This window comes from Talpa europaea (assembly GCF_964194135.1).
Source record: "Talpa europaea genome assembly, chromosome: 2".
NCBI classification, from domain to species: Eukaryota; Metazoa; Chordata; class Mammalia; order Eulipotyphla; family Talpidae; genus Talpa; species Talpa europaea.
The window spans coordinates 21699470-21714214 of NC_140068.1; the positions used below are offsets into that span (position 1 = coordinate 21699470).

Sequence of the window (14745 nt, forward strand, 5' to 3'; positions counted from 1 at the left end):
CTATAGATCTTATGTTGTAGAAATAATTCATGACCCAGATGATGGTTGATGCTTCCCGAGGGAAGTGTGTTGAATGACTGGAATTACCTTATCCAATTTGGGGGTTTGAGACTGTTCTGAGTTACTCAGATGTCTGGAGACAGGATTGCTTTCCATGTAAGGGTTATTTTACTTCTAGTTCTTCCTTATGCTTAGGTTATCTCATCTTTATTTTTGTCCTTCAAGGTGTTAAAAATGCACTCAGCCTCTCTGCTGTCTGATTCAGATCAGATCCACAAAAATTGCCAGGCCAAAAGCAGCTATTGCTGGAGGTTTAACCTCTTACTCTGTTCTCTATTCCAGAATCTGGCCAGATAGTTCCTCCTTGCCTCATAGTTCTTTGATGCCTATATATAGGATTTGTCCAGCATCCTTAGTCTTCTTCAAAGACAGGGGTGATCAGAATTACCTATTCTATCATAAACAAAAGAAGAAATCTCTCGATATTTCTCCAACTCTTATGAGGAAAATTTTTGCCCTTAAAGGTTTCCCACAGTCTATATCTCTAAGTAGAAGTGGGGTGAGCTCTGAATAAAAACATAATTCTGACTAATAAACTTCAGTTCTGCTGCCATTTTCAGTATAAATATGTCATGGACTCTTTATGATATTACAATTCTATCATTTAATGATTATGATTTAATACTGCCAATAGCTTCCAGAAAAAAATTGCCATTTGTGAAGCATCTAAATATTTCCTTGGATTCCTTTTTCCCCCAATGCAAAATATAACAAGTTTTTAGCTTACAATAAGAAATATAATCCCTTTCAGGACCTCTCCTGGTGGCACAGGTGGTTGAGCGCAGGCTGTGAAGCTGTCCACAGCCTCTGCAGTGCTGGTTCGATCCCGGCCGGCTGACAAGGGCCCCACATGGTGTGGCAGACCTCTCCTGTGTCGCCCGCTGCTCCCCTCAGCAGTGTATTTCCGTCAGTCTGCCTGGTCTGTTCCCCACTCTGTCTCTGGTGAATCCTCTCACCCTCCCGCGCATCTGGCCTGTACCCTGGTTCTTGTATAAATAAATAAATAAATCTTTAAAAAAAGAGAAATACAATCCCTGTTATTCCTCGCATTTATTAAGGTAATGTAACCAGAAAGCTTTTATCTGATATATATTATTTTAGATTCCTCAGAAGTGCTTTCATTGAATTAATATGTAATATTGTGTTCTTAGCTTTAATAAATATTATACATATATGTGAGGAACATATATACTTTTGTAGAAATCCATGTTCAGTTGCATTGTATTTCCCAATGTCCTCTATGTCAGACTCTGTGGAATAATGTTCTTACAGAATTCAGTAGCAGAGACATAGTCATTAATATGAATATGTATACTTCTATGGGTTTTCTTTTTATTTTGAAAGTCAAAACAAAATCAGCTACATTTAATAATCAATTGAGAGACCTCCTTGGTGGCACAAGAGGTTAAGATGCAACCTATGAAGCTGTTCGCGGCCACTGCAGCACAAGTTCAAACGTCCGGCCAGCCAGGGAGCAACCCACATGGCGCAGCAGACGTCTCCTGGCTTGCACACTGCTCCCCTCAGCAGTGTACTTTGGTCAATCTGTCTGTTCTGTTCCCCACTCTGTCTCTGGTTAATCCTCTCACCCCCTACATTTCTGGCCTGCATCCCAGCTCTTGTATGCATAAATAAATAAATCTTTAAAAAATATAATCAATTGAATTATCGATTATAATTAATTATTCCAGATGCTTGATACCACTTTTGTTGGTCTTCTTATTCATTTCTAGTCATTTAAATTACATGTACCTTGTTTTCATGTCGCCTGAAATACTTTTTCACATTAAGAATCTATTGTATTCTCATTTATCTGAGGATACAGAGAAAAAGAGCAAACCTAGCTCCTAAAGCAAAACTAGCTAGCTAGAAGATTCTCACCTGTCTCAGGTTTAAGATCCACCATTTTGCCCTTCAAGATTAAACATGAAAACCCAAAATAGGCAATACTTTTTCTGCTATTCACCACTACTTTTTTGTATTAGAAAAAGGCGTTCCTTCTACAGAGACAAATTGCAAAATCCTGGAAGATCAAATCAGAAAAAAAGGTTTTCATTCCCAAGATGAGCACTCTGAGGCATGTGTGGCAAACTGAGGTCAGGTGGGATTCCAGCACATCCATGCCATACCTGGTGCCCTTCTGCCTGTTCATGGGTCCAAATTTAAGTCACAAATTGATCCATCTGAATGGATATTGTGGATAATATTGGATAATATTCCATAGTAATGGATAATATTCCATTCAGGATGGAATTGTGTAGCTATTAGTTGCATTTCCTCCCCTTATCGCTTTACTACTCAAAATTTTCATCTTTCCTTCCCCCAACTTGGATTGTGGAATATCCATTCTGGATTATGCATAGTCAACTATCAGTTATGGAAATGGAAATGTCACATGGCTGAAGATGAAGCAGCTTAAACCATGCCATTTGGGCAAGGAGAGAGCTTTGGGACCAAGAAAAGCAGACTTTCAGCATTGCTTTGAGTGTGGGTGCCAGTCATCATTAACACTGTTAGAGTTATTACATCAATCCAATGTAAAACAAGTGGGCTAAGTAAGACAAAAATAAAAATTGTGTGTGAAAAAGGACTCTGAAACACTCTGGAAGGGAAGTAAGTTGTGAAAGGGCCTAAAAAGTTATGGTTTGTGAAAAGAACTTAATATATAATCTTAGATCTCATTTCTGTAGTGAAGTACCATTTGAGAATTAAGGCGCTCTCATTTTCCAGACATGGTCTTAATAAATCTCCAGTGTTTATTGATTTTTTTTATCAGGATGGGGTGGATGGAAGATTATCTGCTCCCACAGATTACCTGCTTCCAAGTTGTTGGAAATATTAAAATTTGAATGTCTTTTAGGATCCCATCATATTTTATTTCAGTATGATCAGTGTTTCACAAAATACCTACTTTCCTAATGATCTCAAGTCCAAAGGCAGGTTTGGTTCACACAGATTCCAGTGGACATGAAGAATATAAAGTTTCCTTAGTATAAATTTACTTCTATCATTTTACAAATCTTTAGAAAAATCCCATGTCACTTTCCTTCACTCAGGATGGAATTGTGTAGCTATTAGTTGCATTTCCTCCCTTTAACGCTTTACTACTCAAATTTTTCATCTTTCCTTTCCCCAATTTGAAGTAAATTGCGTTTCTTCTTCTATTTTTTTTTCCCCATACAACGCATTAATCTCAGTTCCAGAGCACGGGAAGTTGAAAACCTTTCACTGATTTTCCTAACAGCATTCAGGAGAAGTGCTCTAGAACTTACACATCTGGTTTTTGGCTGCCCAAATAAATACATACTTTTTCATTGTTCTTAAGCAATCTAGGCATTCCCCTTTGCCTCCCCCGGTGCGATTTAAAAAAACAGAATAAGTCACTTAATTTCCTTTGATCTGGCCATGATTTGCCAAGTCGGGGGTGTAGTCCTCATTATCCGCTGCAAGTATGGAAGCAGTGGTGGTGGTGAAGGGGGGCACTCGGGTTTTAAGATCTTAAAGCCCTTGAAGTCAATCAACAACTCATTCACGACAACACAAGGTACTGCAAATTTTTAAATGAAAAATAGATGGGGCAGACCTATTAAATGTAGCCTACCACTTCCGGAGCGCCCCTGTCACGAACCAAAAAAAAAAAAAAAAAATCAAAAAAACCAAACACACACACACACACACCCACCCCACCCTCCGAATTTAGGCCCCGGCTCCAGGGCGTAATTTAAAAATCTTCCCGCCGCGCGCCGCGCAGCGCTCCCCGGGCCGCCCCGGCCCGCGCGCGGTACCCCAAAGCGCCGCCGCGCGAGCCCAGCAGGGCCGGGAGGGGGCGCCCTGGCGGCGAGGAGCGCGCCAACGCCTCTCGCGCCGGCTCGCCAGACCCGAGGACTCGCCGGAGACTTTTGCGCCCTCCTGCCGTCGCGCGCGTGGCGGGCTTTCGCCTGCTCCGGGTCTGCGGGGGGCGCAGCGCGCGGCGAGCCGGCGGCGGCGGCGGGGAACCCCGGCCCGCGCCGCGCCCGGGGCTGGGCAGAGACCGCGAGCGGCGGCGCGATCGGCTGCGTCCCGACTCGAGCTTCCCAGCAGCGCCCTCCCCCGGGGCGGGCCCTGACTTTCGGGGCCGCGACGAGTGGGCGGCCAGAAGCCGGTGGCCGCCACGCCGAGACTCGGGAGGCGAGGCTGGCGCTGGGACGCCGCGGCCCCGGCGGGCCGTGGAGCAGCGAGGCCGGGGAGGCGGAGCAGATCGCGCCGCGGAGCGGGCGCTGCCTCCGAGGGGGAGGCGGATCCTCCCGGCAGCACCAGCTGCCGCCGCTCCCGGACGCGGCCGGGGCGCCCGCCCGCCTGTCAGGTGCCCGCCAGGTAGCCCCGCACCCAGAGGGCACCTTCGGCGGCCCCTCCCCGAGCTGCCGGCGCGGAAGGAGTCGGGGCAGCGGCGCGCGGGGCGAGCGGGGCGCACCGCACCCCGAGCGCGGCGCCCTTGAGCCGCACCGCGGCGCAGGTCCGCGAGGCGACCCGGCCCGCCAAGAGAAGGAAGCGCCGTCCCTTCCCGCCCGAGCCGGCTCCCCACCCCTCGCCCCCGGCACCCCGCAGCGGGCGAGCGGCGCGGCCACGGAGGCGCCGAGGAGGGGCGAGCCGCCGCCCGGCAGCGGCGCGCCTTCGGGGGACAGGGCGCCCGAGAGGCGGCGGCGGCGCGGCGCGGAGGGCGCGACCCGCGATGGCAGCTGCTTAGCCCGGCGCGCGCGGAGCAGCCCCGAGCTGTGGCTGGCCAGACGGGGCGCCTGGGCTGGGGACCCCGCCGCCGCCCGGCCGGGAGAGATGAGCGCGGAGGCGGGCGAAGGCATCACTTTCTCCGTGCCACCCTTCGCGCCCTCGGGCCTCTGCGCCGTCGCCGAGGGTGGCAGCTGCCGGAGGGGAGGCGCGGCGCCGGCGGCCGAGGGCGAAGAGGACCAGCTCCCGCCGCCGCCGCCGGGCAGCTTCTGGAACGTGGAGAGCGCGCCCGGCCCCGCGTGCCCCGCCGCCCCCGCCGCGAGCAGCGCCACCCGCTGCAGGGGCAGCTCCGGCGGCGGGGGCGGCCGGCGGACCACCGTGGCTTATGTGATCAACGAGGCGAGCCAGGGGCAGCTGGTGGTGGCCGAGAGCGAGGCCCTGCTGAGCCTGCGGGAGGCGTGCGAGGCGGTGGGCGCCACCCTGGAGACCCTGCACTTTGGGAAGCTGGACTTTGGGGAGACCGCCGTGCTGGACCGCTTTTACAATGCAGGTGCGTGTGCGACCCCCTTCCCTGTGCTCGGCGGCCACGGGCCGCGCTTCCCCGGGCTGCCACGGGGAGGGAAGAAAACATGTTTTTCTGGGCGACAAGCGTGCTTCCTTCTTATTTACTTACTGCCCCACCTTAGGGGCAGCGAGCGGCGCTGCGTGACTGCTGCTGGCGCGCGCCGCCCCTGGGAGCGGGTGCTGTGCAGGGGACCCACCCGCTCGGCACCCCTCCGCCCGCGGGCTCGTGGGGCCGTGGGAGCCTCTTGGAGAACTTCTGCTCTGCAGCAGGGCAAGCTGTTGGCTTCCATCAGTTCTCCGTCCAGTGTCTTGATTTCTCTTCTCCCAGGTTGACCTGTATTTTCCTTCTGTGTATTCCTAAGACGGTTCCAGGTGGCATTCTTGTTTCCCTCTGTGTGGTTTGGGGAGTGCAGGAAAGGTGGCCCACGCCACGCACCAGTTGCAGGCAGTGTGTCTCTGAATTTGCTTATCATGTCTTGATCGCCCCAGCTCTTTCCCTGAACAAGTTTAGTGGCTCGAACCTCCCATCTCTTAGTAATTTGAACTTGTAGGTAATTGCTTCCAAAATTGATTAACATTGCAACTTGCACTAACCTCATGTGGTGTGTATGTTAGGAGTTGGGTGAAAGAACCACCGTCTTTTGTCTTTTCTTTCATTGCCCCGTATGCCCTGCTGGGCTGGAAGGTTTTTAAGTTGACATAGTTTAAAACGCTGGTATTTCATGTTAATAAACTAAGACTGGGTTGACCATTAAAGTGATCAGTAGACTAAGCCATGAAAAAAGACCCTATCTTTTAAAATTGTCACAGATTTCAGAAAATGTTGGGTAGTTCTGGTGATTGAAGCAATTAGCTGTGAGCACATGTTAGGAATAACATGTTACTGAAACCTACTTTAGCACCCTGCACAACCGAAGTTGAGAATATGTACGTGTATTGTGTAAGTGAGGGTAGAAACTTTGATTTAATGGTAGTTTCAAATAAGAAGTTCCTTGCATGTGTGATGACATAAAAGGTTCTATATTCCAGTCCTGTTTTCAGTTCTTACTCTCTTCAGTCACTTCAGAACACCTGAAATAGGCTTATGTCAGTTTTGGATTTCAGCCAAAGCTGAATATTTTAAGAACAAGAAGAACTTCTTGTTAAGGAAACCAGACTAAATAAACTAGGACTTTCTGGTTCTGGTATTTTTTACAGCCTCGGTCTTCATAACTGAATATAGATATATCTTAGGTTCTTTGGGTGACTTGCTATGAAAATGAGATAAACATAACTTTTCTAAAAACTGCAGCACTCTTATTTTTGGATTGTGATTTGAAAGAACCAAAAGATATGTGAGGAAACACCCAGCTAAACACAGAGCCTATTTTTATTGCATTGATAGATTATTTTTTTATAAGGCTCTATAAAAATATCTTAAACGCTACGCTAATTTGAAAAAAAATTTCTTAACAGGGCTCACTTACTATTTATTCTCCAAAAATCCATCTCTGGGAAAGGGAAGGAGAAAAACTAGAAAGAACCTGACATTTGGACTGTAACCCATTTAATCCTCCAAACAAGCCTGTGAAGGAAGTACTTATTTAGCCTTTTTAGGTGAGAAGACTAGGGACTCAAGGTAAAAACTGGTCAATGCGGGATTCCACTTCAGGTGACTGACCTTGAGAGGTCCTGCCTGGCCCTTGCTGCCTTCATTGAACTGGGATGATTTACTCTCAGAATCAGGGGACACTTGCCATCTTGGAATCATGTGGCAGTGAGCTGGCAGGGCCTTTTGAGCCTTCCAGGTATCGTGTGGTGTCCTAGGGGAGGGGCGGTGGGGGTGTGGGGAAGACCAGTGTTTCCAGGTCAGCTCTGTCCGCAGAGCCACTGCCCCCTGGAGTAGGGCCCTGCCTATCTTTGTGCCATGAACTTTGAACCTTCTCATTCAGCATGAAAATGTGACAGAATGAAGATGTTACCTGTTGTGTCCAAACTCTGTTTTTCTCAAGTGAGGGGCCACCAAGTTTGCTGGTAGTTGAACTTTCCTTCTGATTCCTCAGACAGTGATTGCTCTTTTCAACCCCTTCACCCTTCACCCTCATTGGCAAATTTTTCAAAACTTTGGTCACATGATAAATTGTAGATGTGCATGAGGTCTCTCTCACAACTAGTACGCTCTGCCACCAAGAGCAGCCATCAGCATTACCTAAACAAGCAATTGTGGCAGGGTTTAATGGACACTGAAATCAAATTTCATATAATTTACAAGATAATATTCTTTTAATTTTCTTTAAACCATTACATATGTAAAAACCATCCTTAGGGTACAAGATGTACCAAAGTAAGCCTGGCAAGGTTAGGCCCCTGAGTCTGTGCTGCCCTTTGTAGTCTGTCATCCAGCTCCACTTGAACGTAGAATCATTATGCTATGGTAGCAAGAGCCCTGTCCCTCAAGTTAGATCTAACTTTTTATTCTGGCTCTGCTTGAGACCATGTGCTTGTGAGCAAGGCCTGCAAAATTGAGCAGAGGTGGAAGTGGAGAAGGAAATTAAATGAAGTTTCTTAGGAAGCCCTCGTTTAATCCAATGAGTTTGCCAAGGCAAGGCAGCATGGCTTATAGGGACAGAGCATTGGAACAGGCTACTTTTCTCATTTAGAGCAAGTAATTTAAAACCCCAGAAAAGAGCAGATAGTTGGAGTACTTGCTCTTTGAGATTCCCTGTAGCTCTCAAATTAGGTACTTTCAAATTATGTCATTAATACAAAATTGAACCATTTCGGTCCTTAGAGGTGAATGAATTGCTCGCATATATCATGTTCCTGGCCTGAGGAGTCTAGAGTTGGGGGATTTGGGGTAGGGGAGGGAGGATAGATTCAAAGGCTGTAGCTGGGCCTCTGTGAGGATCCCCTGAATGCCCCTGACCTCCTGGGAAAAACGTGTAGACAGGCTCAGGGTGGGGAGGGTTCAGAGGGGACCCTTGGACTGAGATGGAAGAGTAAGCAAGGATGACTTAACAAGGGTCTCACTATTTCAAAGGGAATGCTGGTGTTGGAGTGACTCAACTTACTGGAATGGATATGAGCCTAAAGTTTGCTTACATTTTTACAAGCCTTCCCTATCTGTGTACTGGTGTCATTGAAGAATATTTTCCACGTTTGGGTTATTGTTTAACTATAATCTACTTGTTCTGTGGCAACACTTATTCTCTTATTCATTCTTATTCTGAGGTGACACTAATTTGCTAACAAAGCTTTTATAAAAATTCATCAAATTTACCTATGCAAAACTAGCAGTCAGAGTGGCAGGTGCCAAGCAGACCACCTCCTTTCCTGGCCCCTGTCATGTAGATAGCACACTTCTGTAAAAATAAGAGATGCCAGTGAAATGGAGCTACTCTATTCAGGAGCCAGACCTTCCCTGGCAAGGTCTCTAAGACATTTTTTTAGATGCCCCCAGTTCTGTGACATATAGCTAGAATGAATCAACTTTATATTCCCCTATTTTGCTTAGGAGAAAACGGAATCATGAAGAGATTATATTCCTTCATTCAGGTCATAGCATGGAGGCTAGCTGCTTGGAGGCTCACACTTTCTGTGGGAACAGTATTATAGATGGGGATGAGAGAGAGGATCCTAGAAGGAACCTGGTAACCCACTCAGTGCAGGTGAAGTGTGTGACCCATTCACTGTTTTCAATCTTCTGGAAATTATGTACCTGAAACCTATGACTTTGGATGCTCCTTACTCTGGCATCATCTTGGCCAGATGTGGGAGCATCATCATGTTGAATTGTTAGTGATGAGAGGAGAGGCTGACATAGGGGACCTTGGAAGGATGGGGGGTCCACAGGAAGAGGATGGAAGCTGGGCCAGGATGAAGTAGGATCCTTGAAGGAGGAAGCTGCACAGCAGGGGATCCATTAACACTTTCACCTCTTTCAAGCTTCTGCCTCTCCTAACCTATTTATTGCCCTGATTTCCTGCTGATGTGAGACCCAGGGACTTTGCTTTGCTCAAGGCCACCTCTGTTTCTGTCTCTTTCTCTGTCTCTGTCTCTCTTTCTGTCTCTTATCTTTCTGTCTCTGACTCATTCTCTCATAGTTGACCCAGGTAAAATTGACTGCCAGCTTCCCCTTTTCCTGCTACCAGCCATTACATCCGCCTGGGTCTTTTAGCCCGGCTCTCTGTAGATTGCAATCTCACTCCGCCTTTCAACCTGTGGCAACAGTGGGTAACAGGAAGGAAACAGACACTGGCTGACAATATAAGAACATCTCTATTATGGACCTGCTTTATTTGAGCACATAATGAAAGACACCGAGTTAGGCCGTGTCACTGCAGAGGTGTTTGAGCTATGTGGGCAATGGTTCTACTTGTGTTCTTTGAAGCAACTTAGGACTTCTAGTCTTATTTGATAAACAAACAGTCCAAAAGCAAGCATAACCCTTGTCTCCTATTTATCTCAGACTGAGTAGTTTTTGAGAGTCTTCCAGCCTACTTCTGCATTTTCTACTTTCAAATCCAGTGAGGTTTTCACAGTCTTTCATTTCATATACATTGTCTCTTACACTATAGGTAGGAGGTGAAGCCTATTTTCTAGAATGCTTTCCATGAGTCAGTTGAAAACTGGACATATGTTTGCCAACATGTTATTCTTCCAAATATGGATATTATAAATTGAGAGAGAAAATTTAATAGCCACTAACTGTCATGATTCCTTAAGAACAAAATTATTAAAAATTTATTTATTGATATATATTTTTTTGAAACATCACAAATTTGACTTTTTATTTGTCATCATTGAAAGTCTTATTTTTAACAGATTCTTGAACTGTTGGTTCATATCCATCAGCTCGTTCAACTTTAGCACCTGTCTCATCACCAGTAGCTTTTTCAGAACTACGGCCTTCACCATGAAGCTCCATGAGTTTTCCCAGTTCAGACTTGGGCTTCTTCAGCATTTTTACTTTTCTAACAAAGACATCATGGAATGGGTAGATAGACTGGCAAGGCTTTTCTATGTCTTTCCCAATGCTGTCTGGAATCAATTTATTGACCACCTCTTTCAAGTCATTTGTTTGCACCTCTCAGGTAATGATTTCCATCATCTTTTTCTGGATTTGGCGGACCTGTTGGTGCTGAGCATAAGTCTTCCAAATCTGATTGTTGTGGTTTTTAGTAAAACCAACACAGAAGAGATAAAGCAAATAGCTGTCCGTAGTCTTGACATCAACATGAGCTTCAATCATGGTTTGCCATTTTTTGACCATGGAGCACATTTTATCTCGGGTAAGATCCATCATGAAAGTTTGTCAGGCAGTTTTTGCCCTGAACATCCTCAGTAGTTAGCTTGAATTTTCTAAATACAATTTCATCATTCTGCAGATCAGCGAGGCTCACTTCAAATACACGACCTTTGAGGCCATCAGAGGCGATTTTGGTTCCTTGAGTTCTCATCACTAATATTTTTCCAATATTTCTTATATTGAACATTGGTGGCACTTTCACATCACACCAGTCTTTCTTAGAAAATGGATCAACCACTTTCTTCTTGGCTCCCTTTTTGCTACCTTTTGTAAGGCGCTTGTTTTTGCCGACCGCCATGGTGCTGCATGGGGAGCCAAAAGGGGTGAGAGATATATATATCTCATTATATATATATATATAATTATATATATATAATTTTTTTTAAACATCATTGTTCATTTTTGTACAATGTTTGCGTTTGCCTCTCAGGTATAATCCCTGTAAAATTCCCACCACTAGTTCACCGGTGCACCATCACTATAGTCCCTTGTGCTCTTCCCTCCCATTTTGATTCTTCTCCCTCCCCCTCCCTTGCAGAATGTCTCTGACTTATAGTTGCCTGTTAATTTTGGTTTTTTATTTATTGTTTTTTTTTTCCTGATCCCTTATTTGGTTCCCCTATATTCCTCCTATAAGGGAAATCATCCGATAATTTCTTTCTCCTTCTGGCTTATTTCACTGAGCATAATCCCTTCCATCTTCATCCATGTTGCTGTGAAGGGCATGAATTTCTCTTTTCTGATTGCTGAATAGCATTCCATTGTGTTTATATACCGCATCTTCTTCATCCAGTCCTCTCTTTTTGGGCATTTGGGTTGTTTCCATATTTTACCTATTGTAAACACTGTTGCAATAAACATAGGGGTACAGGTATCCATTTGAATTAATGTTTTTGTGTCCTTTGGGTAGATCTTTAGGAGTGGAATTGCTGGGCCATATGGTAGCTCCATTTTTAGTAGTTTGGGAGCCTCCAGACAGCTTTCCATAGTGGTTGGTTCAGTTTGCATTCCCACAAGCAGTGCAGGAGAGTTCCTTTTTCTCCACATCCTCGCAGCCAACATTTGTTGTTACTAGTTTTTTTAATATGTGCCATTCTTGCTGGTGTGAGGTGGTAGCTCATTGTGGTTTTGATTTGCATTTCCCTGATTATAAGGGATGTTCAACATTTTTTCACATGCTGGTTGGTCATTTGCATTTCCTCTTTAGAGAAGTGTCTTTTTAGCTCTTCTGCCCATTTTTTGACTGGATTGTTTACTTTGTTTTTGTTGAATCGGGTGAGCTCTTTGTAGATTTTTGTGATCAGTCCCTAATCAGCTGTATGGAGTACAAAACTTTACCCCCAATCAGTGGTGTGTCTCTCTGTTTTGGTTAATGTCTCTTTTGCTGTACAGAAACTTTTTGGTTTGATGTAATCCCAGCTGTTTATCTTTTCCTTTACTCTCTTTGCTTTGAGGGAACAGTCATTAAAGATGTTACTGAGATGTATGTCATGAAGTGTTTTGTCTATATTTTCTTCTATGTATTTTATGGTTTCAGATCTTATGTTCAATTCTTTTATCTATTTTGAGTTGGTTTTTGTGTATGGTGTGAGGTAGTAGTCTAGTTTCATTCTAACAAAAGATATTTTTATGTTGAATTAGGGAAGGTATAACCTTAGTTAGGTTATACCTAACTAGTTAAGTATAACTCTTTGCATATAGTAAATGTTTGGAAAAACTCATTATTTCTTGTTCCTGTTTCCCATTTTGTTGTGAATAAGTGAAAAGGTTGCCATCCCCACCCACACAGCAGTATTTGAACTTCTAACAGAAGCTGCCTTACAGACCCTTCCCATAAGAAACCAGACTTGGCAAAACTATCAAAAGAGCAAACATTGACAAACTCATAAGGACACACTTCGGTTAGGAAGAGATTAAGAAAGTAATCCCAGCAAAGCCTCACACACAGCTTTTCTCTAGTTTTGTAACTTTTTGCTGGTTGGCCAAGGGGGCAGCTCCTGCCCACCCCCTCCAAACCCAGAGCACTGTGCACCTCTTAGTTTGATTTTTTTTTTTAATAACAAGTCAGCTAAAGCAACATTTTAATTCTCAAAATGAGCTTTACTAGGAAATTGGAAAAAAAGAAAACTCCAAAACACAAAAATAAATTAGTTTTTAGAACACCATTTTTTTTTTTTTCTTTTATCCAAATGGCCAACTGCTCATGATCATGACGGACCCTGTATCCCAGGCGCCTGGTTTCTTCCTTCTGTCTGGTTGCCTTTGGTTTGCTGGAGACATTCATTAGTTGGTAGTTCTGGCTAGTTCCATTTCTGGGTGAAGTCTAATTATAGGTGCTCAGTGTGGCCTAGTCTCCCCAGTGACTTAGGTAGGTGCCAGCCTTCTCTGCCACAGGTCATTTCTTCTCTGGTGGCAACCAGGACTATCCTCTGCTTCCTGTTTCAGAGTCTTGTTAGAGGCCCCTGCAGTTCCTGTTTCTGATTTGTGGGATAAAGTTGTCTCACAGCTTCTTTTTGGAGCAGTGGGAGATTGTTAAGCAGAAAACCCTATGAGAGAGCAAGTTTGCACCAAATGGATATCATCTATTTTCACTTTCCAAGTCATTGCCAAATGTGTTCCCTTCAAACACTGCCCTACTGTGTGGGGAGCAAGAGGAAAGTTGAACAGGCAGGCAGTAGGGTGGGAGTGGGCAGTGTTCAGGACCTCCCATCTATGTGGGAATCAGGAAGAAACTGGAAACCCCTACCCTGAGGAGAAGTATGCCTTAGAAACAGCTTTGCTTTTCTAAAATTTGGATATAGGTGCGTGGAGAAGTTGGCTGTATTTAAGACAGCCACTCTTATTTTCAGACAGCAAAATTAAATTTGTAACAGTCCCTAGTGGCGTCACATAAGAAAAAAATCAAGGCAAAATTATAAATTATTGAAAAATCCACCAGTGATTCTAATGCCTTGTTTTCTTTACTTCCTTTAACATTCTGCCTTTTTTCTCTGGCTGGAGATGAATACATTGATCAAAGTATGTGCCAGAGTATTGGAGAAGGAGAAAGGATTGGAGACAAAGGTGATTTTTAATGTCTTGTCTGACTACTGCAGAAACATTTTTAAAGTGAGTAGATCTTTTATTTTACCTTTCAGTATTTTTTTTCAAGAGAATAAAGCATTAAAAACTAAAATATGTGTAACCCAGAGCACATGTGGTACTTAGGGAAGACAGAAGGGGAAAAAGAAAATTTATATGTTAACAGCATCTCCTATTTAAAATCATAACAAAGGAGTCTTAGAAGTTACACAAGGTAACAGTAAACATTCAATTACAGGCAAACCTTTTCTGTTACAGTAGGTAATCAACAGAGAGGAAAGTGCTTGCCTTTGGTATATGATTCATACAGGAAGGAAGTTATATTCCTTTGTACAGCAAGCCTCTAAAAATGGTTGTGACCAAGTATAACAATTTTTCCAGCAGTTTTTGTCTCTTCTGAGAACTTTCGAGAAACAGAAAATGGGGAAAAGTTGCCCTGTGAATGTCAGGCTATTTGTGAATTGACTTCAATTAGATAAAACCAAGTATTTGCCTAACCCAGAGAATTCATCCTCCTTTATAAACCTCAGTTACCCCTATTTCTTACTAAATACTCATCCAAGGAAAATTAGAAAATCCATGATATTCTTCGTCAAAGACTTCTTAATGTCATATTCAAGTTTGGTAATATTTTATTGTGACAGTTGTGAGCTTAGAGCAGCGACAATCACGACTACTGGTGCCATTCCTGCTACCTAGGGACCTGGGCTCTTATCCTCAGCTAAGTATTTTCTAATTTATGGTTTGATCACACTGGGGTGAAATGATAATGTGAAGTTAGATCAGAGTTATAATATAAATGTGCTCTGTGCAATGTAGCCCCCTTTTGATCATTTTTTTAACTCCATAAAATCAACAAATGGGTAAAGTGAACTATATCTGACAGTTGAAAAAACTCCTCCTTGAAGAAGGTAATGACTTGAGCAGAATAAATCAAGGGGTTGAGTAGGAACCGAACTTGGGTTTTTCAATTTCCAATAACCCCAGTAATTTTCCCACTATACCACTCTCTTTGCCTACAGTGAAAAACATTTCAAAGCACACATGCTGTT

The 14745-nt window shown here is 44.4% G+C and overlaps 1 protein-coding gene and 1 pseudogene across 2 annotated transcripts in view; one reads left to right on the forward strand and one right to left on the reverse strand.

The window, feature by feature from the left end:
* Positions 1 to 4869: 4869 nt before the first annotated feature.
* Positions 4870 to 14745, forward strand: part of MAP3K5 (mitogen-activated protein kinase kinase kinase 5) — a gene marked incomplete at both ends in the record, with an annotated part of 210548 nt that continues 200672 nt past the window's right edge. Inside the window, one exon of the mRNA XM_084228474.1 lies at positions 4870 to 5311. Within this exon, the coding sequence (XP_084084600.1) occupies positions 4870 to 5311 (442 nt within the window). The remainder of the gene's footprint in view (positions 5312 to 14745) is intronic.
* On the reverse strand, positions 10094 to 10910 carry LOC311167588 (small ribosomal subunit protein eS1-like; annotated as a pseudogene). The gene has a single exon. The product of its transcript is annotated as a small ribosomal subunit protein eS1-like (transcript).